The following is a 25,432-nucleotide window of genomic DNA, read 5'->3' as shown; positions in this document are numbered from 1 at the left end:
CACTGACACCAATCACTGTTGGGTGCAAATGAAGGTTAATTCCATCTGATGACAGGTTTATCCTCATGAGGGTACACGGCACTTTGTGTGTCCTTGTGTATTTCTGTGTGTGTGTGTGTATTTTCCTTATGATTTGACTTCCAAACTATCAACAGAACATCATGTGGGTCTGCTGGCAATCTGTGCCTCTACACTGTTATGAATTTAGTGAACCAAATCCTGCCTACATGCTGATACAACACTTCGCCACCTTTATGCGCCTGTTGAATCTGTCTATAGTATCTAAAAACAAAAAACAAACTCACTCTTATAAGACACAAGTGTTTTGCCAAAGGCAAGAAGGTCATACACTGTGAGTCACTTTATCACCATCTCATTAGTTGAGTTGATGGAAAAGAAAATGGTTTTTGGAGCTGTGTGTCTGCACACTTCATTAGCTGTTATAATAACTGACAATAAAGCAGTGGGGAGCAGAAGGACGGGGGGAAAAAAAAGAGACAAGAGGAGAAGACGACAGGAGAGAGGTGAAGACGAGAGAGAGAAAGAGGAGAAAGATGTCCTGCCAATGTCTGTGTAACAAAGCCACTCTCTATGTAATTGTCTCGTGGTGAGTGTTGTGGTATTTGGCACTCGGAGCATGTTGAAACTCAAACCCTTGCTGCGGACTGTCCCTTTAATGTGGCAGGCGACTAAACGGTGCCCTGTCATCAGCCTGCATTTTCTCGCAGTAGTTTTGTACAATCAAACGCTCACATGCAGGCATACAAATGTAAACACACGCACACCCACACAACCGCAACACACACAAACTATACATGCTCAGAAGTAGACACGTTACACAATACCTTTTCATTTTTACCAGCAACATACATACATACATACATGCATGCATACATGCATACAGTCGGGCTGTGCCGGGCCAGGCTTCTCTCAGCAAGACACAGAAACCTGAGTGGATGCACAGCTAACTAAACAAACGCAGTAGACACACTGAGGATGTTGGACTGTAGCACTTCCAGCTATGACTAAAGGTGAATTTCATTAAAGCTGGGTCACTCTCCAACTGAGAGAGAGGAAAGGAAGTAAGGAAAGAGGAAAAAAAAAATGTATAAAACAAAGAAACAGAGAGGAAGAATGAAAGAAAGCCTGAGGGAAAATGACTTCAGTAAACTATCATCACCCCTGATTTCAGCCCAATAATGAGCCTCTTTCAGCGTGATAACTTCCTGCTACTGATGCATACTGATAGAGCCACGCTACCTGAATGCTGTCTGTTTGGTCAATCGAAACCATTCCCTGCCTGCAGACAAAACAAGTGGTGCAATCACCATCCATCCATCAGATAAGAAACAGATGTTATTCAGGGGCTGAGCTCAAAATGACACACACACACACACACACACACACACACACATACACACACCCAGATGCACTAAGTTTATAGGCTTTCATATTTTATGTTGTGGAAAAATAAAGCTGTCTCGATGATTTGTTTGGATCTACTCCTCATTGTATTTATCATTTTTTAAACATCCTTGATTGGTCACCATAATCATTATCTTCACTAAACTGCTCAATCATGTCCAGAGACTACTGTCTTCATCCTGTCCTGTGTGTTTAACAATGTCTGTTTTTGTGTACACACAATCTGCTGTGGGAAGGATGTTGTGGGAGAGCTGGCTTTGCAAGAGATGAATTAAGCAAACCAGACAAAATGAGAGAGCAAAAATAAAGGTCAAGTTCAATAAAGGCTTATGTTGAGGATCTTCCAAGTCCGGGTATCTTCGTGGGGGTTTTAGGCGGATGTTGGTTCTTCACCCCGAGGGGGAAACTGACGAGAGGGGGCGAGATTTGACTGATAACTCTGGGCAACAGTGTTTAGAAAGTAACCGGCAAACTTTATGGATCTGACTGTGTTGTTCCTGCAGTGCTGACAGGAGAACAGCAGTTTAAACTGCTTCCTCTGTCAGGATCTGCTGATCTAAGCCTTGGTAGCTCCAGGAGACGTGACCATTCGAACCACAAAATAAATTATTGTAATAAACTCGCAAAAATTCCTATGGATCAAGGGAGAGTAGAAACAAACTGACCAAGTCTATGTGGAAGAACTAAGCAGCCTTTAAGGCATTTTCATTTCCATATTGCATCCCACACAGTCAATTTTCATGTAATTTTAAACTGGATGGAAGGAATGTTGACTGGATTTGTTGATGAGTTTGTTTGCTGTCAAATGCAGAAGCAAGAAAGTACAGAAAGATCTTTTGTAAGCGTTGCAACTAGTAGTGTGGGTCAAGCATATTGTCAGAAAATTATGCTCTTCAAAAGCTTTATTGGATATGAAGGTTGCAGCAAACTCAAGCAACAAAAGTTCTAAACAGGTATAAAGTTCTAAAAAGGGCCTTTAACTTGCCACTATCCTAATATCAACAATATAGAAACCTGAGAAGTAATTATGTTCATACTGCAAAGTCAAAGTGACCATGAAAGACAATCTGGTGTAGCCTGAAACCATATCTGTAGTGGATGATTTCAGTTTTGGAAGGAAAAAAACAATGGACAAAACTATCACATTTCTTATCTTCTATTATTCAGGATTGTTTCATGGATTCCAAAAAAAAAAACATATATCTTTACATCATCAATAACCTTGATGGGGGAAAAAAACACGCATACTTCAGACATGAGTGCACAGTGAAGCTCCGGGAGCATTCATAAGAGTTATTGTGCAGTTCTTCGTAGAAACATTTTGACACAATCTTGATTTATTAACTTCATAATTAGTTTTGGGAGATAAAACTCCAGCACTAACAAAGAAGCTCGCCAAGCAACACACACTGCAACACTTCACAAAACCTTTTAGTCAACTCTGGTGGGGGAAGAAAATAACGACAGTCTATTTCATGTGAAAATCCCTTGTGGGTAATGATGGGTGTCAATCCGAGCTCTAATGGTATTTCTGCAGAGAGTTCTCATTACTGGAGACACAACATTAATAACAGCAGAGCAGAGCGGGCCTCCCCAGACGAAATGGGGACATAGTGGTTGAGACTGTTGCAGCTGTACAGTTTGTTCAAAATATCAAATTATCAATATAATTATTGTTCAGAAAAGCATTTACTGCAGTTTCTGGGTTGACTAAAAACGACACTGGCAGTGAGGGTGCTGACACTGACTGATGTCAGGCTGAATGACTGATAGACAAAAATATACATACAACAACTTGAACTATCAGTTCTGATGCTATAGAAAGTTGTGTTAATCAAATTTTCAGACTTGTTTCTTTAGCACAGTCCACAGGTTCTGGGGGTTTAAGTCAGGACTTTGGAAAGGCCAATCAAAAACCTTACTTCCAGACAGATTTAACCATTTCTTTACCACTTTTGATGTGCTTATGGGGTCATTGTCTCCCGCTCGACTGTACCCAAGACCTAACCTTTTGGCTGATGATTTTAGGTTTTCCTGGAGAATGTGGAGGTAGTTCTTCCTTTTCATGTTCCATTTACTTTGTGAAGCAAAACAGCTCCGGATCATAATACTACCACCACCATGCTTGACAGTCAGTATGGAGTTTTTGGGGTTACAGGACTCACCTTCTTATTTTTGTGAGTATTTGACCAATGTCTATACTATGTGTTGGTCAAAAGCAAGTGCACCAATCAAATCAGCCACAGCATTAAAACCACCTGCCTAATATTGTTTAGATCACTTTTGTGCTGCCAAGACCTCTCTGACAACATATGGGCATGGACATGAGACCTCTGGGGGGGTTCTGTAGTGTCTGACACCAAGACAATAGTAATGAACCCTTTGAGTTCTGTAGGTTGCAGGGTGGTGTCTCTGCTGATCAGGCTTGTCCTGGCGCCATCCCACAAATGCTCGATCGAATTGGGAACACCTTGAACTCTTGGTTATGTTCCTCGAGCAGCTTCTAAGCAAAATTTAAATGTGGCATCGTCCTCTTTGAGGCGGCTGCTGTCATTGGAGAATGCCTTTGCGATGGGAGGAGTGAGCCTGCTCTGGAGCAAAGTTTAGGAAGGTCTTATGTGTCTAAGTAATATCCACCAGAATGCCAGGATCCAAGGTTTCCCAACAGAACATTACAAAGTAACAAGATGATCAATGTCATTCACTTCAGCTTTTAATGTTGTGGCTGATCCGTGTACATCTCCACCTTAAGGGTGCTGTTTGGCTGTACAAAAGTAAAAAACTGCTGGACGAAGCAAATTAAATCAAATTCTATTGGCACTTTTAGGAACCTACCCCGGATAAGCGGAAGACAATGGATGGATGGATGGACTTTTAGGAAGCCTTTTGGTAATGAAGGATTCTTTTGAAACAAAAGACAACAAATCTTGGACTGAAGCATGCTTTACAGTGTCTGTCTTGCAAAATTTGTGCTATCACAGCTCCCTAGCAATGTCCTGTGATCTGCCCCTGCAGCACATCTGAAAACAACTACTTCACCTGAACACAAGCCATACTTCCTGTATTTTCCTCAAAATCAGACGGGGATGTCTGGCAAAGTAAGCCAAACTGTACAAGATGAGAAAATTTGGGTGCCACCGCAGAAGTCGACACAAACACACTGATGAAAATATGACAAGAGTGTGAAAAGACGTAGTAAAAAGCAACAGCACATCTCAAGACTCCACTCGTAACTTGCTTACGAAAGAAGTAAAAGTAGGTCAGTGGAAATTAGAGAAATGCAATGCACCTGTGGCTATATTCCCACATGCTGAGTAGATCAATGTGTAATTCGTTCCATCGGTTATCCTCGGTAGTGGCCTACACTGGGACAATGGGTGTTGTCTGGGTTGCTGAAGGTGACCGCTCAGAGGATGTGAAATTCTTAACACTTCATTGGATGTAATTTCAACAGCACATGTGAGGCTACAGTTCAACACTGCATGCGTTAATTTGCACTCTGAACATGTCATCACTATGTTGCCTGTGACGGATGTGAGGTAGAACAGTTCTGTTGGATCGAGGTTTGTTTCGGACTTGGTGCTCATACCAGCTTTTGGTATGTGTATGTCTACATGCGTGTTTGTTTACCATCACTAGAGCCGTTCCACGAGGTGGCTGCGAGCACACTGGGGTCTTGGGGAAACTCAGACCCTGTGAACAGAGGAAATGGAGGAGGCTATTAGTATGGCTGTGACTGTTGGGCATAAAAACAGGTAAAAGTTGGCAGGTGAGGGGACCTTTCATTAGTTCCATTGTTTTTGGGGACTTTAATGAGAAAAACAATGTGTGGAAACCTCCTCTGGGAAATGAAATACTTTGTCAAGTGCCAGTATGGTGACAAGAGGAGAAAATAACCACCCAGTCAGAGCTGAAATATTTAAATTACCAGCTCAGGCTCTATGTGTGAACAGCAGTACACTCCAAATAGCAACACAGAACTTCTGGGCCAATGAGAACCGACAACATCAGAAAGGTTACACCTTTGCATTAAAGTCAAATAACAAGGTAAACAGCTAATGTTGCAGACATGTAAAATGTAAAATAGTGCAAACAAACACATATGCACAGTGCAACAGCGGAGATAGCATTGTACAATGGCTAGTGCAGATCAAAGGTTTGAATGTATAACAGGGAGCCCATCAACGAGCCATGTGGACCTAATGCTCTGTTATTACCAGCTGACGACAGAGTTGCCCTCTGCTTTTCATTACAGGAGAGAGGAGACACAAAATGCTCCTCAGTGTGTGCATCGCTGCAGGACATAGGTGATTCCCAACCAATTAAAAAAACCAAACACGCAAGGCTGACAAGGGACCTCAAACTGTTTTATGTTTGCTGATTTTCAAGCCACTGTAAAGCTGACAAGCACTCAAGTCGCACACATTGTCCCACAGTTACAATCAGCTATGATACCGTGTGTGTGTGTGTGTGTGTGTGTGTGTGTGTGTGTTTCAGTGCAGGCTGGGATAGTTTAACATGATGAATGAGCAAATGGCTGCCTGCCAACTGAGGGCAAGAACCCTGCAGTCACAAATACATGCAAAAATGCAAGCATGTGCGCTGACACAGCTGTACACAGAGATATGTCTGCAAACCTCATCTCACACACTGAAATTAATAATTTCATAAATCGGACAAATATCCTCAAACTGACAACTTGCTGTTGTGTGCGTGCCATGCAGGGAGTCAGGCAGCGCGAGGAGAGAAAGTCTGCAGTCGAACAGGACCAGGAGCCTGACACAGGGTCATACTAATTGGGTGATAATGTGTTGCTTCACACGTGCTGTGTCGGGATGGTAACGACTATGTGGTGGTGCTTGTGAAATGAACTGTGTTAATGAGCAGCGCTTTGGGCCTCTGCACCTGTTGGTGAGGGAGTCTGGAGGCTTGGCAACAGGCTCACAACAACGGGCCGGCAGCTTTATGACTTATGGTTAAGATTGTTACAGATATGTAGAAAAACCCAGAGGGGGAATATAGAATAAAAATACTGTAAGTGAGTGTACATTATTCTATCCTCTTAATAAAGTGGGGGTTTTTGTGTGTTTTCTCATGTTTCCAGCTCTCACAAGCTGCAGTATGGGAATGAAAATGACTTAGTGGTTTGTTCTAGGAGGCTCCCAGCATGACAGTGTATTATAGAGAGTCTGGGCCCCAAGGTGAGTCTAAATTTACATTGTGTTCTGTGCTGATAGACTCTAAGAAGGCCGGAGCTCTGTGGTTTTTACAAAGGACAGAGGAGAGGGGACGTTGCAGCTCACTAGCTTCACTAACACAAAGCCAACCAAGTGCAGCCAGGTGAGAGTTCAATAGAGGAGGCTGGACATGGGAACAGTTGGTAGAGGAAAGAATGGAAGCTGTACCATGATGAAGTTTGTACAAACAATATAAACGAGGTGTATTTATGAGGGAAAAAAAATATTAATTTTGGGAAAACTTAAGATTTATAACATTGTTCATGAACAAACAATGGCACTCCATGATTTTAGTGACATTACATTTGCAGATAAGACAATTGTCATCCACTCATTTTGCTCTATTTCTCCCTCTCTCTCCAACTCCATTTCTCCTTTATTTAGGTCACATCTGTTCTCTTTCATTGAGGCAATCATCTGAAATATCTGGGATGAATTGCACGGTAATTTTGAGATTAGCTCTCTAATGTTTCTCAGCAGTGGAGGGAAGCGACTGTATTAAGCCCGTTTGTTAATAAGAGCCTAAAAATAGGCCCTTTCACAGTAATCGTGTGAGTTTAGATCAGTAGCTGTTGCAAGGGGTGGTTCTGGTCCGTGGCTGGATCATAATCCTGATTCTAATGTTACCTGCATCGCTGAGTCCTTGTGTGTTGACATGAATGAAGGAAAAGAGACCGAATGCGGAGTTTAAATCTTTAAAAAAATGAAGGAAGAAATCATATGGGTTTCTTTAAGTGTACGTTGGAACGCTCACTTCTACTCAAGCAAAGTCTTTCATCCATGACCAGCCTGTTTCCCTTTAACCTGCCCCAGAAGTTCCCAAAAGTTTTAACTATTTAGGTGGCAGATTAGAAATGAGGAGGACTGTAGTCTTCAGGTGGACCAGTTGGTGGACGGTATCAGGGTGATTTTGTTTTCTCTTAGTACTGGTAACACCTGAAGCCACTTGAATAAATGTTGGACATGTTGATTACTGGGGTTTTGCATTTTTATGGCATTAAAATCTTAAGACCTGGCGTCCACATGCGTAAACATCACATTATGGGTTATATTACCAACTGTTGCTGCAAAGTTCTTTGTAAGTTCTGTCTACATATAGCAATGCTTGTGCAGTTTCTAAGGGGTGCAAGAATAAATAATGTGCACACAGTGAGTTGAAATGTGACAGGAGCAATTCCCAGAAACTGCCAGAAACAAAATAACTATAAGTTTGCATTCATTTAATGTTGGTAAGCGAGTTCACTGAGATTCAAGGTGGATACCTTCTAGACCATCCATCCTATCACCTACGTTATTAAACTCTACGGGAATTATTGCAGCAATATTCTTCAAATGATTTCATATACATTTAAAAATCAGTTTTCTAGCTCTCTCTGATATATCTGCCCAATAATTTTTTATCACAATGACGTTTCTCTCTACTGTTCAAACAGACTTTTACTGTGATTTCCCTTTAAATACCTTCAAAGACAAGCAGCATAACCTGGAAAAATACTGTGAACGTATTTCCATAGCATGTCAGCAGTGATATGCTGAAACTTCAGAGGCCATTTTGGCATGGCGGTGAACACCCATCACAAATCTGGAAGCCTCACAACCTTGATTATAGTATCACTTTACCTTCTCGGCTGGCATAATTTATAAAAACTGAAAGATTTGGAACCTTTTCTTTCATTTGCAGCTTAGTGCCCCGGCTAGCAGCAAAATTTACAGTAAACGGTTAAAATGAAGCTGCCTGTGAGAAGTCCAGACATCAAATCTCCACACAGAAAGTTCCATGAGAGGAGCCTCTGATCCCCATCCAGCTGTATTTGGCTTACGATGATAAAAATCACGCAGGGACACGAGCTTAACCCCTATAAAGCTCTCAGAATTTGGTGTGACTTTACTGTGACAGCAGCATATGGGAATTAGTGCACGACTTTAACTCAAGGGTTGGGGATGAGGAAAAAGGAAAGAAAGGCTAAGAAGAAAGCAAGGCAGGGGGAACCCTCGGAGGGCAAAGCTGAACCAAATCAGAAATGTTCAATTTGAGCGGTTGTGCATATCAACTAATATGCTGTTATATGGTCTGGGGGGCTGTGTTTGGAGCCAGGGTGGTTGGTGTGGTGAGTGAGACTGATGTATGAGCTCTCCCGCTCTGTTATTAGGGCCTCTCCCAAGGTCCTCTTCCATCCCTATTAGCTGGAAAACTGACCTAACCCAGAGGTTATCTGGATGAATGGCAAACCCACCATTTTCACAGCGCGATTGTCATATTTCTGCCTTAAAGAGATGAAAGACACACATGCGTAAATGTGGAAAATTGAGGAATGATAATCATTTGCTTCTCCAGTTTGTCTTCATCAGCTCAGTTTCCATCCAGCAAGTTTCTATCTCTGTTCTTCTGTGCGCTCACTCACGTCGCCTTTTCATCTTAGAAAAAGAGATGCTTCTACTGAGAAAGTGCTCCGATTTCCCCAACAGGCTACCATTTCACCCCATCTCCCTCCTGTATACTTACCTAAAGGAAGTAGTTAAAACTCCCCTCAACTGTGCAGACAACAAGAAGAGTGAATCAAGCAGCTAATGTCCCAGTGTTGCATGTATATAAAACCAGTTTAAGAACCATGTAGGGCTCAAGCTGCCTTAATGAATTATTAGAGCAATTATCCTCAGGATTGGAAAATGAGTGGAAATTTACAGTCATGGCGAAAGGACGGGGATCTGAGAGAATAAAGATTTTTTTATGCCAAGAGAAAGAGGGGGAAAAAAAGAGTGGTAAGAGTGAGGAAAAGAGGAAAAGTGAGGGAGGACTACAGAGGAATTAGAGATAAATGGAGGGAGGATGACTTGGAAAATGTGAGAGTGCAACAAAAAAAAAAGAAAGTAGACAGCAAGGGAGAAAATTAAAAAAAAAAAAGAGAAACTTCTAAATAAACTCTCAGTGAAGGCACTCGTAAAATCTGCTTTTTAAGAAGTGGGCTGCTGTCCCACCGAGCAGAGTGCAGGTTTATGTTGGCTGCACACCCTGTAAACCGTCATTGTGTCAGACGTAAGAAACTGTTAAGCCGGTCGGACTTGGACATCTTTGAAGACGATAATTAGAGAGAATGAAGAGGCAGAAAATAAGTGGAGAAGTTGCAGATAAATCCTGGTTTGTTTCAAGTGACTGTTTATTTTTGTGTGGTTTTGCCAATCCCTTTTATGGCTGGCAATGAGTTTGTACTTACATGGTGGCATCAATGTAATAAGTGGTTAAAGATACACAAGTTGTTGGATGATCTGAAATGTTGTAAACAAGCCCTATTGTCTATGAAAAACTTCGACTTTCATTAGAACTGGAACTACTGCCATAACTATGACCAAAAGTGCAATAAACCCTCGTTGTATTTAAAGAAAGACGGCAGTAAGAAAACAGCAGAGGTAGAAAAAAGAACGGTTGTGTGCTTGTGTTCCTGCACCTGCATGCTTGTGCGCAGGTGTTTGTTCCCAGGATCAACTGAAGCGTACAGAGGAATAAGAGCAGGCCCTGCTCAGGACATCATGGACCAAAGAACACATACTAACTCACAGACACACACTCCTGCATCACCTCAGAAAGTCCTGCTTTGTAACCTTATAAGCCCACAGATGGGTGAGAGACAGAGAGAGAGAGAGAGAGAGAGAGAGAGAGGGAAGGGAAGGCTGGAGGGCTGGGGGGTGAGAGAGTGGAGCGAGTAAGGCTGATGACAGGAGGCCCTTCTTGGATCAGAACAATAGACTACAAGAGAAAGAAAAAGCTCAAGTTGCAAGCAGACATTTGCTCCAACATGCAAAACAAAACACACAATTGCTTCCTCTTCTTCCATCACACAAAGCTGTCAGGGAACATGTTTTAAGTCGACTTCTGCTGCATGTTTTTGGAAAGGCGTGCTGCAAATTAGTGCCTGACTTCAACAAGAAAGCTCATTATATGTTGTTGGTCCTGTTGATGAAGACTTGTGCTTGTGCTGTATCTTTAAAGTACAGATGGGTGACAAGACAGGGGAATTCTCTGGCATGGCTTTGGTCCACTCGTCTCCCTAGGCCAGCAACAAACTGTGCAATTTTAACAATCTTATAAGTTCACAGCTCGCTACACTGTACGACATGAATCTAATAAACTTGGTGCAAGACATAAAGTTTGCTGTGTGTTGATTGCACAATGAAAACGTAAGCTGAATCATAGCCTACGATGTATGTGAGTCAACGTGAGAGAATAAAACGTCATAAGCGTGCGCAATCCATCCACGAAAAACAAACTCGCGAAGCATGAGCAGAGCCGTCGCTCTTGTGGCATTTATGTGATTGGAGAGAAATCCCAACAAAAGGAGGAGAAGGAGAATATGGAGTGGCTCAGAAAGAGAGGGCAACTTGGGATGCCAATTTGGCAAAGGGAGCTTGATGCAAGTACTTGTTAGCATCTATTTAATGCCAGTGTCCTGTAGATCAGTGCGTCATTTCATACTGCATTTGTATTGGTTAGTTAGTTGACATAGCAGCAGTCACATCGACAGATGATCACCCCGAATTTCTGCCACTGTCAAAATTTTATCACAGGATGTCTTTGGGCACAAGACCATGACAACGGCCGTCCTTTCACCTGTCTCATAGTGCGATGTAAATGGTCTGCACTTAAATAGCACTATTCTACCTTAGTGGTACTCAAAGCGCTTTACTTAACTTTTTCTCATTCGCCCATTCACACACACATTCATACGCCAGTGGTGACAGAGCTGCCATGCAAGGTGCTGCCTGTCATTGGGAGCAACTTCGGGTCCAAGGATCCAAGGGATCAAACCACCAACCTTGCGATTAGAGGACAATCCCTCTACCACCTGAGCCACAGCTGGCCCACGTAGAACCACCGATTTAGAGCCAAGATCAAAGATATTGCCATGACAGTGTGTAATGGGCTGTAGAAGGAACCAAATCAATACAAAGCTGTTCTAAGTGATCACCTTCATCCTATGATGAAACATTTCTATCCTGATGAAGGTGGTCTATTCCACGGTGATAATGCCTCCATCCATGCAGATGAGGGGTCACTGAATTGTCTGATGAGCGTGAAAATGATGTGAATCATTACAGTCATCAGATCTCAACCCAGCTGAACACTTATAATAGATTTTAGACTGTGTTAGACGGCGCTTTCCACAACCATCATAAAACACCAAATAAGGGAAGAATGATGTTCCATCCCTTCAGTACAGATCCAGAGAATCAGTCCCGTAAAGCACTGAAGCTGTTCTGGTGGTACATGGTAACTTTACTGAGACTTTATGTAGGTTTTTCCTTTAATTTCTTTCCAGACTATTGTTTTTCACGCTAAACAGTAACCAACACTCATTTGAATGTATACAAAACATCAAATCTGGACTCCCAACTGCTGCCGAGCAACTTCAGAGGAAACCTGAGCTCTCCACAAAGAAGCTGGAGCTGACAAAGATCACCGAGTGCTGAGAAGATCTCACACCGACAACTGTCACTATCCAGCATTCCTCCGTCCTCTGTGCAGCGAGCACGGCTGAAAGCATCGCAATGTGACGTCATTAAGAAAGACACTGAATCCTCACAACCTGCTGGAGATCCTGAACTCTGACCTCTCTGAGGGTGACATGCAAGACAAGAATCTATATGAACATCAATGGGAGGTTTAAATCTAACCCACTAGTGCAACATCGTCTCCAGAACCAGTTTGCCAAATCACGTAATATAAACGTTGCCCACTGGAGCTCTGCAGTGTCTTCTTTAATAATAGTTATCTAAGATCATTTTGGTAATTTTATTTTGTAGTAATACTGTAAGTCAGAAAATCAAGAAAGCAGAGGCATGGTGGTGCAACTGTTGGGCCACTTTAAAATTCACAGTTTAACATCAATTATAACCTGTATTAATGACTCAATCTATTATCACTTGTTATACCTTACTATACTGTAAACAAAAATCCTGAAAAGAACAAATGACTACCTGTAAAAATAAACATTTTTGAAGTGGATATTATATACTTTTATTATTTTTAATGCTATTTTAGTCAACATGTAGATTAGTACTCTTCTCTTAAATTTAACTAGATATTATCTGGAATTGGACGAAACAGGACGGATCTACAAAATAACACTTTACCATTTTTCAATAATCAAAATATGTAATTTTTCTTTCAGACAACAGAAAATATCTGAAAAATAATTTTACTTTTTTCTCATTAACATAGTAAAAACAATGTAATTTTACAATCAAACACTGTAAAAGAATTAATTAAAGTTTTGGTCTATTTACAGTTAATGTGTAAATTAGTCATTATTATCTGTAATTTAACAAAACTATGATCTGTATAGTAACAGTTAATTGTTTAAACAAATACATTGCTCTGTTTAAAACGGTTTATTTTCTGCAGTGTAGGATCTGAATCATGATCCCGTCATGAGTAGTTAAGGTTCCTGTTTTAAATGTGTAAAGTTCTCTGTCGTTAACATGATTTTCTGGTGGTCATTTTCCATGCAGTTAGCACAGTCTGATACTGTACATAATAGTGTTAGAAATGCATTATAACTCATTTCAGCAAGCTCATCCTCCTCCCACTAACTTGTGGAGTTTCCAAACCACCAGACCAACACCAGTCTTTGAAATATGGTAGGAAACCTGAAAACACTAAGGAAACCCTGCAAACACACATCATGTAAACTTGATAGAGAAAGAGTTGCAGCCTGGGAACGGAAAAGTCTATTGGGTTTGTCTCCATCTTCAACACATGGAAAACTTGACTGCATCATGAATCTTTATATTAATCTACAGTCCATCGAACACATTCGTCTGTTTGGTCATGACAGAAACTTTGCTCTTGAGCAACGTCCTGCTGTGATGATGGCTCTGCAGAAGCCTTGCATTCCCCCCGTTTGGCACATAGGACTCTATTTGCCTCCCGGGTTAAACAGGCTGATGAAGCCTCTGCTGTCCCCATGAGGCTCTGCAATGGAAACCACGCTGATCTATAAGGCCTGGTTAGTCCATTTTGGGTGAGGTTCCCCTCGGCTCCGGTTACCAGCGGTGTAAGCAGACTAGTGAGGAATGTGCACAAGCATGTTACCACCTACTGTGCAGCTCATCTGTTTTCACCTGACAGGTCTGGCACAAGTGTGTGTGCGTGTGTGTGTAAGTGCAGGCACTCAGCTTTCCGGAAAACCTGATCGCTTCCAAGCAGATAGACTGAGCCCTGAGCCCTGAGACCTTGACGTAATCTGCAGAGGCAGCCGTCTGTCTGTTCGTCTGTCTATGGAATGTGAATGGAGTCATCACACCTGCATGTTAGTGTGTCACTTTGTGCAACTCAGAGAGCACTGCATTTAATGATGGGAAGACGTTGCAGATTTACGTTATATATCCACGCTGAGGTGTGTCTTTCGGGTCATGAGTGGAATGTAAGATTTAAAGCCGAAGCTAGTCAGGCTGTCATTGCGGGACATGAATATAGTCATCTTGCTTGGCGCTTTGTACGTGACTTTTCTGTAACTAGCGTATCATGTGTGCCAACAGTGTGAATAAGAAACATGCCATGTTACATGCCTGCCTGCACATGTGTTGTAAAGACCTGTGTGAGGGCTCAGGTGCAGCCAGGGAAACGTACACACTCCACAAGCTCATTGCTGGCATTCCCAGATTCCTCGAGGATGACAAATTCAAAAGGAGAGGCCCCAGCAGATGGAATCTGGGAACGCCAGGATAATGCTGCCGGATTTCAAATGTGACTCCGATTTAGACATCATGTGACTGCAGTGGTGCTGGGCGCCTTTCCAAAACTATTCTTTACGTCTGTTGGCATTTCCTCCTTCAACGGGCTGAATTTCTTCTTGTCCCTCAGATATATAATGACTGAAAAGCGTTGGCAGGGCAGTTTAAATCAATGAGAGACACAGTATTTAGGCCAGACACTATAAATAATCAACTGCAGAGTGTGACCATTTAAAGCAAAGCGTATTTGATTTAAATGACACATCACATAGTATTGGTGTCATTTGGAAAACATTAGCAGTATTAGCCAGACTGCTGCTGGTCTGTCTTCTGTCAGGACACGGTCAGTGCTGCTTCACTCTGAAGCACAAATGAATTCCAACATACGCACAAAACAATGGCTCAGCATCAAATAGTGAAACTGAATACACATCTGTGTGTTTCTCAGTGTGTATATTGGAATATAGTTAATACAAAATAGTACAAAATAGTCATATGCTTTGTGAAGGGGAACTCCACTAATTTTATCCATAAAATCATCTGTTTACAGGTTTCAGGGAGCACCACACCATTTGTGGAAAAAGCTGTCTACATAAAACCTTTTGTGGCTCCACAAGGAGCTGCATAAAATCTGATAAACTGTCTCAAGTGTTGTGTACAAGTTTTGAAAAAAAAAAAAAAAGGCTGTTAAGTAAAAAAAAAAAAAAAAGATAAAGGGAGCTCAGTGAGTGACTCAAGACTTTTGTTTTCAGAATCTCTGTCCAAACTGTCAGCGGGAGTGTTGCATTGTGGGTAACATAGAGGCCAGATTTTGACAAAGAGGACACTTGTGCTTATGCTGCATCGATTTTAATTGTTTGTTTGTTTTTCTTTTTTTAAACCAGCCATCTTGAATCCAACAATATTTTTCTGCAACGTTAAAACTGGCGAAAAGCTCTTTCAAGTTCTGTATCCAAAGTTTTCCATCAAGAACTTTGTTCATTTAACTGCGGTTTTTGAATTTTCTCTTTGCCGTTACTGTGCTGAACTGAACTGACTGACCCAATGAGTTACGCAGGCCACTGTTTGCTGGTTTCTGGCTGCAGAGATAAACTGTGCAGAATAATTCTGGGATGCTTCTGGGAAACTGGGTGTGAGACATCATGTCTCCATCAACTCATGACTGAGTCAGCTTCCAGTGGCTGACGCTTCAGGACAGACTCAGCCACAAGAAACCTGACTCCAGGCCAGAGCAGAGTACGACAGGGACAGAGGGAGAGACTGGAACCGAGATATGAAGAGAACAAGTAGAACACAGGAAGACAGACTGCAGAGACGAAGACGGAGAGAGATGAAAGTGAGAGAAAAACGTCCAGCATGCAAAAAATATTCATTCCAGTAAAAACGTCCTGTGTTATTCTTATTCTTTGGTTTTCCAGGCCTGTATCGGAGACCAAGTCTTGGCTGCCGACAGTGAGAGTCTGAGGCAAACAGAGAACCTCTTAACGCTTCCAGCACGCTTTGCTGTCAATCATACGGATGCACTACAGGAAGCCTCTCCTTGTCGCAGGTTACGAAAATAAGCACCAGCATTCTTCCACTTGTTTAGACGATAAGGTAGCCGGCTAATGGGGAAGACAGGAGGATGGAAGAGTGAAAGAAAAAAAAAGACAAGATGGGAGAGATGAGTGGTGGGAAGAGACGAGAGAGATCTGTGTCTCTAAAGAGAGAAGTGAAAACAAGCCAGCAAGACAAACACAGAGTCCAAAACACTTTCCGCGACTGCAGAAAAAAAAAAAAGATGTCTAAAGCCAGCAAAGTGAACTGCATTTCCACATACCGGACCAGAAAAAAATGATTTCACATACATTTGCGAATGGAAAACAAAAGCCTCAACTGTCCAACCCATGTAATATAATCAACAACTGGTATTTTATGGTGCTCCATAAGTTTTATGCAAGGTTAACCGTACAGCTTTACTCTTACGATGACCTGCCTTTAAATTTGCGCAGCTGCACTTCATCTAATTTGTGTAAAATGCTGCTAAATAAAGCTTGATGCTGTGTTGCATGCTTCAGCTTAATCCTGGCTACTCAATCAGATCAAACCCAGGGTGGAGCTGATAGGCAGAAGGATACTGCAAGAAACAGAAAGTTGTGCCGACTACATTCTCGAAAACAGTGCTGCTTGTCCGAGATGTTAAAATTTCAGACATGAGCTTGCCACTGTCTATAGTAATAAATAAAGTGCTGAAGGTATTTGTGTAAATTTGTATTTCCTCCTCCCACAACATTACTAAATATTCCTCAATATATATATGTTTTCACTTTTATAAAGAAAGTTTTGGACTCCATCTCTGTCAGTTGCCCTTTTTTTAAATCCAATGAGCATGTAAACATATCAAAATGTTATTTTGAGAGCCAATGTTTGACTTTACAACAGTGATATAAAACTAATATAGCCAAATTAACATGTGTTAAGTAGAAAAAAAACTACAAAAAGGTGACTTTTAATAGGTGCAGGAAGGATTCAGGTGATTCAGGGTTCCATAAGGCTCCTTTAATATGAAAGATTTGTCTCGAGGGTTTCTTGTTTGATGAAATGCGCTCTTCTGGACTAATAAGCTAAGAACCAGATGGACACAGACAGTATGTCCGTGTCAGAGAGGCAGACTCTCCGGTTTCGGCCCATCCCTAATGTCAGAGGCAGGGAGGGAGGAGAAGGACGCAGGGGGAGACACCTGCTCTAGATCTGCTCTGTTTGGAAAAAGAAGAGGACAGCAAAATGTGAAAGTAGAAAAAAAGAGGAAAAAGCAAAAATAAGTGATGAAAACTGTGGAGCTGATATAAGGTAAACTTGACAATGTGGGAAAACTCACGGAATGGAAACATAGCCGGGAAGGTTTCTCGACTGCATGTTGGGAATCATCGGTGCGTGAGAAGGAGAAGAAAAACAAGAGCAAAATCCTGAAAAGCAGCAAAGGAGGAAAGAGACAGACAGGTTTCATAAGGGGTGATGAAAGAACCGAAGGATGACCGATGGCAAACGCAGCATGGAAAAAGACAACAGGCCAGCTGAGAAGAGAATAACAGAGAGAAAAAAAAAGACTTGGTTGGATGTGAGTAAGTGGAGAGCGCTTAGTTTCATTTGCAAGACCCTTAAAAAGGATAAAAGTGGATACAGAGTGGACTCAAACTGTTGAAGATGTACGATTAAAGATCTTTCTGTAAGAATAAAATGAAGTTTTTTTTTTTTTCAAGTTGCAATTCGAACCGAGAACGATTTATGAGGATGATATTTCCTGATGCATGAGGCCTTAAAGGAGTCTTTCAAAACAAACAACTGGGTGGAACCTTCATGTAGTTCCCTATTGGCTGCAACTCTGTGCTGATTAGAAAAACACTTCCACCCAAAGAGGAGCTGAACATAGAAAAAGCAGAGAGAGCAGGGACAGCAGAGGGATTTGCAAAGCCTGGGTTTTATTTAAGCGGGCAAAATTCAGAGAAGCAAGCCAGAATCCTAGAGAGAGACAAAAATCTGCCACGGCAGACAAAGACGATCAGTTACTCTCCCCGTTTCCAGAGCTCTGTGTAATTTCCATCTCGTTTCACCAAAAGGACTGGTGCGGGGGCCGACTAAGCACACCTTGTAAAGCATCCCAGTTTTGCTTCTCCAAACACAGTCTCACCTCACCTCCAATAAACCCGGTTCTCTCAAACGCACACTTCATAACTGATCCACCTCCAGCCCAGACGATGGAAAGGAGGATAGGCAGATGGCGGCGCAGAGAGGAAAGAGGTGTTAAAGGAGCACTACAGGCACAAAGATCTCTATTGTATTACCTCATTTCCTGCTCAGATCTCCCAGGTTGCAGAGATGAAATCTGTTAGATCCCTCTGAGTGCAGGATCCCACGGCTTACCATGCACCTTATTCCTGCTCCTTACTCCCCATCACTTTGCCAAACCTTTGAACCTGACACTTTGCCGTTTTGCTCAGTTTTCACTTTGCGATTTACAAGTTTATGGCCTGGTTCTTGCTTGTCTTGTCTTGTTACACACAGGATAAGTTGGCATTTGGCATGCAAGTCTTACTCTGGCTGTTCACCGATGCTTTTTGATGAATGAGGTGGTGCATTTGTGCACTCTACGCTCTCGGTGGTGGCAGAGTGGTACTAAGCGTATTTACGATGATAGTGAAAGCAGAACACAACTGGCAATCGCATCCTCTGACAGATGAAGATCGGCTGTGTGAAAGTGGGGCTTTTTTTCTGTCTCGAACGGCCATTTTGAAACTAGACGTTTGAAACTGGATTGTGGCTTTGAGGTAAAACAATACTGACTTTTGTCTGAATTCTACAGTGCGGATGTGAAAGTGCAGTGTGGAGTGGCTAACTGAACCCAGCAGGAATTACTGGCTAGTTCATAATTAAGATAAATCATGACATCCATGATTCCTTGCTGAGAAATCTGAAGAAGTGCACCATGTAATGACATTTCAGAAAGGTAGTACACAGCTTGCAAGGGGCTCACTTCCTGTGCCATCTCGTGTGTCATCATTTAAAGTCCTTTTCCAGCCATTGATTTAACCCATAAACACTCATCTCTGCAAATTTTCACCACGAAAATAATCCTGTCCAGTTTAGAATTGCCTTCAGTGTCATTGCTTACCCTGAACGTACAGATGTATCACCACCCATGACTCTTCACTTGCTGTAGCTCAAGCACACCAGGTCACCAATGACTCAAACAGTCAAAGCTCAAACACTGAAAAACTACACTACACTACGAAATGATGTCATATATGTTCAAACTAGGAATAAATTCTGAAAAAGAATAGTGATGGAGAAAGTCGACTCCTGCAAGCTGACAGAATTGATTTCTTAAGTTTGTTACGTGTGAAACTCAGGAAATCTGGATTTGCATTCTTAAGACTGTCATCAGTACAATGCAGCTGCAAAGTGGATGTGCTCACTCATGGTGCTGACGGCCTGTTTTTTTCATATGTCCTCCAGCATATAAAAAAACACCATATGGATGTATTACCAAGGTAAAAAAAAAAAAAAAAAAAAAAGATTTTCACCGGAGGGGTCTTTAATAAGAACATGTACTTAGGTACAAAATAGTCTAGAAAACATAAGCTTGTGTGCTTTTTACTCCTTTTTTTTTTTTTTTAAGGAGCAGGCCCTATAGTTCATTTCAAAAGATTTGTAGATGTTAACATTTCATTTAAATCCGAGGTGAAGAACTTTTGTCTCCCCAATGGGGCAGTGCGATCAGTTACACAAACACTGTTGAAGTGTGCTTGTAACATATGCCTTGCTGTTGATCACTTCCTTTTCTAGACTGCAATCCTTCCTCTGAATGACAAGTTTTAATCTGGGACATCAGAAACCATTCTGACGCCTCTGACATTGGCTCCGCAATACTCTTATTTGGTCATTGTTAGTTCATGCAAATCTCATCGCTCCCAGTGCATCAGCATGGGCATGTCACAGCAGAAAGTAAACTTCAGCACACAATACTTTCAAATAGATTTACTGATCATTCATCCTAAAGAGAGATAGAAGTACTGCTTCTTTATTTAACCGAGGAGAACAGTGTGCGAGTCCAGCACATTGAAGTTGACAGAAAAAGGGGAAAAAGTGACTTTAAAAGTCAGGGTGGTTTTCTGCTGATAAGAATGGTCAGTTTGGCTTTCATCGGCATCTACGTCACGTGTGCTATTTACCACTGATTTTTATGATCCTGCTGTGGAGGGAGGACAAAGGGTGGAGTGAGAAAACGTGTGCAATATAAGCCTTCAAATATGGCGAGCTGCGCGAAGGCTCTTGTCATGTGCGAGCCAGTGTATGTTTGAGATAGAGTCCATGCATGTGCAGTCTCTATGTGTTAGAATTGGCAGCAGGTTCTGGGATTCTGGCCTTGATTAGGCGTCTCTCTTCCCGTCCACCAGTCGCTGAGTGAAGCAGTGAATTACGCTGCCATCTCGGTGGTGTAATTGGGGACACATGCAGCCTTAAAACCCCTCCGCCATCCCTCCCTCCATCTTTAGGTCAAAGCAGCAGCAAGATCAAATGCTCTCCTCAGCGGAGCATTCCTCAATAAAACAACAAGCGAGCAGGAGAGAAGTGGAGGCAGGGGGGGAGAGAGAGAGAGAGAGAAAGGAGCAAGAAAGGAAATCAAAAAAGATGGGGTGAGACAGGCAGAAAGGGGAAAAGGAGGAGACAAATGTGGAGACAGTGAGAGCATATGGAACATGTTTACAGCAGTATCGCTGGGCCCTGATGTTATCGTGGCGCTTCATTTGGTGGATCAAAACTTCTCATCAAAATGCAGTATCATCTGTCTGTCTCTTACTGTCTTTTTTCCACTTTTCTCTATGCAGGACAAACACACCCATGCAAGTTCTGCTTTAATACCTCTGCAGGAATCTTCATTTTCTACGAGCGTTCAGCGTTCTGTACACAGCGTCTCTCTTCTATACACATTACACAGCGTCCTGGGTCCTTTTCAAAGCAAAGAAGCCACGATGGGCTCAGGTCTGGTTCATGCTAACATAAACAATCCTCCCTCCTCTTTAAAAGGCAGAGAGAAACAGAGGTTGAGAAATGGGCTGCTAGGCTACTGAAAGTCCACTCATTTGGGGATCCGCAGTGACAAATGTGGACACAAGAATAGTTTGGATCAAAGCAACTGCATAGTTTTTGAAAGTACAAAACAGTTTATCATCAGTTTAGGACAAAGATGAAGGAATTTCTCCTGCTCTATCCAAGTCTTTGATGATACAGTTGCAGTGCAATGACGCACACAGTCCTGCAATGTCAGAATGATTTCACTGGCTTCCAAGCTGTTTTATGAGAGGCGTGAAACTGATGTGTAAGGTGGAGGAAACTATTTAGGGGATAAACTGTGCCAAGGTCTTCTGTATTAGGCACTTTGATGGCGAGTTGGAGCAGGTGAAGGGGAAAAGACTTGGAAATAGAGGCAAAAGTTGATGAGCAATGAAGCTTTAAGTTTCCTATGATGAAGTGGAGAGATGTACTATTAATTCTGCAGTTTCATGTTGGTGTGTATACACATGTAGCAGGATTGTTGTGTGTGTGTGTGTGTGTGTGTGTGTGTGTGTGTGTGTTGTATAGCTGCAGGCAGCAGACAGACAGCACAGACACTGGAGTGTGTCATACTCCACATCTGCTGGATGGGCTCCGTTAGCTCCGTCTGTCTGCCTGCCTATTATTACATAGCATGAAGCCTTTGAACTGAGCAGCCACTGCTGACAATCACCAGACTCTAACACACCGGGTCAGTTCCTGATCTTAAAAAAAAAAAAAAAAGAATCGGGTGCATTTTTCTCAAAGTGTTTTCATGCTGTAAAGAGACAGTACAGTATGTTCGTTTTCCTCAGACAATGTGACATCCAGGTGTAGGGAGAGCAAAAGATGGAAAACTTCCAGGAGCACGTGCTCATTCCAGGTGAAATATCTGCAATGTTGCATTGATTGAGGAAACTCATGACTGAAGTGGTGGATGGATGAGTTTATCCTTGAATCGGAGCTCAAGCTGTTTCTACAGAGCGATGTGAATTTTAAAAGCAATGGGAAAGTCGCTGTTTTGCTTCATAAAAAAATGTGCAGCCCAGCTGGGTTGAACAACTACTTCTTAATGTGCACCTGTCATCACTTTGTACAGAATGGCCTTGATATATTGATGAAGTGCTTAAGCACGTTTTGATATACACAGGACCCTTCATAAGTCTTTCACAATGGGAAAATAAAAGTGTCATTACTGGGTGGTTCCTAGTAGCTGGCAGCATGTTGAAAAGGAGGCGTTCAGCTCTTCATGCTGTTGCGGCCATGAGTTTTTCAGCTGTCCCTAGTGACAGTTTAGACAAAGCCTTACTAGAAATTTAAAACCTACCAGTAACATTACAAAGACTTGTTTCCAGTACTTAAAAAGAATTTGAGAGATGAAGTTTAAGACGTTCCAAACCGCACTTGGAGCTCCTCAGAAAATGCCAAATGTGTTGACCTTTATGCTGAACGGTCAAACTTTAAAAATGTACTGAATCCAAATACAGTATATCACTAATTGAATTAAAATATTAACATTGTACAGGGCTGAGTGGTAGAGCTGAAATACTGGGCGACCTGGACTGGGTACAACTGGACGGAGACCTCGCACCCAAGTTCGTCAGCTTCAGAGCAGGCGGCATTGCTGTAGGTGGAGGTGGTGGTTTTTAGAAGATGAAGCCTGTCTTGCCCAGCTTCCAACAGGATAGGTCTGCTGATGCCAACAAAGGTGATGAGAGCCTGCACAGGACCTATGAGGAGAGCGAGGGGGCTCCCATATTATGGTATGATAGGCTGTTTATGAACAAGGGAGGGAGCATCCTTGGGGTTTGTTCATGTAACTAAACTTTTCGTTGTGTGTTTCGATAGCAGATTGATGCATTTAATTGAAACTATAAAGCGTCTGTCACCGGTTTGTAACACTATTATTTTATCACTCATGCCTACAAATATATATATAGCCAAGAATCCAGTAAGAAATATCTGTGGCTTGTTTCTGTTTTGCGACAAATGGACATCTCAGTATCTCTAGGTTGAAGTCTGTCAGGGTCAAGGCTCGCCAGCTGATGCACTGCCTCCCTCTTGATGAGCTGAAGCACATGCAGAGTAGCAAAGAAACGACCGGAGAGTCAGAGCAGTGAGAAAGGCATTTACAGCCCCACTCAGTCTTTTTGTGAGACGCAAACTACCCAACATAACAGCCCTCCATAAAGTTTGGCCTCTGCATGTGAGCATATGTACATTGCTCAGCATGTTTACTTTGGGTTTACCAGGAATAGCAATGTGAAATAGACTATGTGTAATAAAACCCTGCAACTATGTATGACAGTGAGCTGTTACAGTGCCAGTTTAATTGAGGTTATTAATTAAATTTGACAGTTTACTATCAAAACACCTACACGGAATCAAAACAAAACCATCATCAATGCAATGCTTTTGCATATTACTACTGAGAGTGTTAAATTAAATACATTTTAGAAGTCCACTGAAGGATTGTGGTAGCTATAAATCCTGTAAGGCATTTGTTTGTAACCAAGTTAATTTATCACATCAAGATAATGATGGGTATTGACTGCTTTGTAACAGTGGGTGTGGTTCAGCAGAGTGGAACAAATCTCTTCACTCCTCTAATCAAGCAGCAGTGCAGAATTCGCAAAAACTGCAGTTCCTTCAACGGCCACTTGAGGCTGGCTTCAAAAGCTAGTCAATCCCCATAGACCCCTATGTTAAAGCGTCCAACTTTAAAGCAGAAATAAACATGTTTACAGCATAGTTTAAAAAAAAGTTTTGGTATGTAGTCTAGGCTCCAACCCCCTGCGACCCTAGTGAGGATTAAGCGGTGTGTAGATAATGGATGGATGGATATATATTTAGTCCCAGTGCATGGGGACTGGATAGAAGGTGAATTTCTAAATAGCTTACCTGTTTAAACTGTAGTAAGACACACAGTTATGCATAATTAGGGCGTGGAGACTTGGAGTGACAGGTGGGTTCCAATGTAGGATAGTCCATGGCCTGCCTCTGCTCCACTCCACACCTCTTTGTTCACTTTTGGATTTAGCTGAGAGTTCAGACATGCCAAGATCAGGACAGCTGGAGCCACCACACTAAACCTTTCTGTGGAAACCTATGGGCGATGTAACGAATGGTTCCCCATTTTTATATACTGTCAGTGGGACTAACCTGCACTCATATACACACCTAAGGCACACTGATCTACAGACAGAGTCACCATAATCAGCTATTGAAAGAGTCTTAGATTCAACGTTTCACTGTAATTTGCTTCACAAAAACATATTGTAATTGACATTGCTGTGGGCTGAAAAATTAAACCTCCGGACAAAGTCAGCAAACAGACCCATCACATTCTCTATTTTCTTAGCTCTAACAAAAACACTGGGAAACAGTATCACCTTGTACGGAGCACTTAGATTTAAAATGAAGCCAGAAAAGATAATGAGTGAACTCAATCAACTTCCAGTCTTTTACACATCGCAGTGCATAAAGTTCCATCTACAAAATAAGATGTTTGGAATAAACTGGTAGATCACAGCATTATTTCCACATGTGGAGAGATGAAGCTGAACAGAATTACGCTGAAATCTGTAAACTGTTTACTTGTCACATATCACCAGCCAACCGCTCCAGCTGCACTTTTACGCAGGTCGTCGCAGGGCAGCATGTGTATGTGTGTGTTTATTTTTGCATGACTGTATTTACACACACGACTACCCGACCAGGTCTAAGAAACCATATAATGCAGTGAAATGACTGTGAAACAAGCACATGCAGAGACACAAACACACCAGCTCAGTCAGACAAATTTCTTTCAGAGAACAGATCCTTCATTCCTCCAGTCGCACTGCACACACATACATAACTGAGATTAAGCAACACATGCACACTAAACCACACCACACTGTATCACAGCCCCCTGATTTAAATCACTTGCAGGCTCAGAGTTTTCGCCAAATGCTCCTCCTTTGTTTGACTGGAACGTGATTTGAGCTCAAGCCCTCTTACATTCTTTCATTACTTTCCAGTCAACACACAAGCATGCCAGAGCGACTCTATGATCCACACTTCACTTTGATTGTTTTTGGTAGAAATTACTATTCTGGCGGGCAATCTCCTTTTGGTGTAGCATGCCTGGGGCATGAAAGTGGGGGGTGTTCGCGCATGTGGTGGTCTTTTTTAAAACACATCAATGATGCTTGATGGAAACCTCCAGAGTTTTTGATTGTTTTTCATATTTGAACTTAAATTTAGTGTGTCACACTGCTTAAATGGTCATAAATTGAATAATCTTTGGGTTTATTAACATAAAAACTAAACTATAATGTGCCTTTTTAAGCACATTATAGTGATGCTTGTTGGTTGTTGCTGGTGTTGATTTGTTGGTTGGTCCACTGCTCTGGTTCAGATCACTGTCAGCGACTTATTGCTTCTGAATTGCCATGAAATCTTGCATAAACATTCAATTTTTCACATTT

At 42.0% G+C, this 25,432-nt stretch overlaps 1 protein-coding gene across 1 annotated transcript in view; it reads right to left on the bottom strand.

Annotated features, from left to right (window-relative positions):
* Window positions 1–25,432, bottom strand: part of ror1 (receptor tyrosine kinase-like orphan receptor 1) — a 145,144-nt gene that overhangs the window by 48,422 nt on the left and 71,290 nt on the right. The window contains exon 2 of the mRNA XM_008286359.1: window positions 5,056–5,118. Coding sequence (XP_008284581.1) covers window positions 5,056–5,118 — 63 coding nt within the window. The remainder of the gene's footprint in view (window positions 1–5,055; window positions 5,119–25,432) is intronic.

This window comes from Stegastes partitus, unplaced genomic scaffold (assembly GCF_000690725.1).
Source record: "Stegastes partitus isolate 25-593 unplaced genomic scaffold, Stegastes_partitus-1.0.2 Scaffold452, whole genome shotgun sequence".
NCBI classification, from domain to species: Eukaryota; Metazoa; Chordata; class Actinopteri; family Pomacentridae; genus Stegastes; species Stegastes partitus.
Note: the sequence above shows the minus strand (reverse complement) of the source record. Positions and strands in the feature narration are given on the sequence as shown.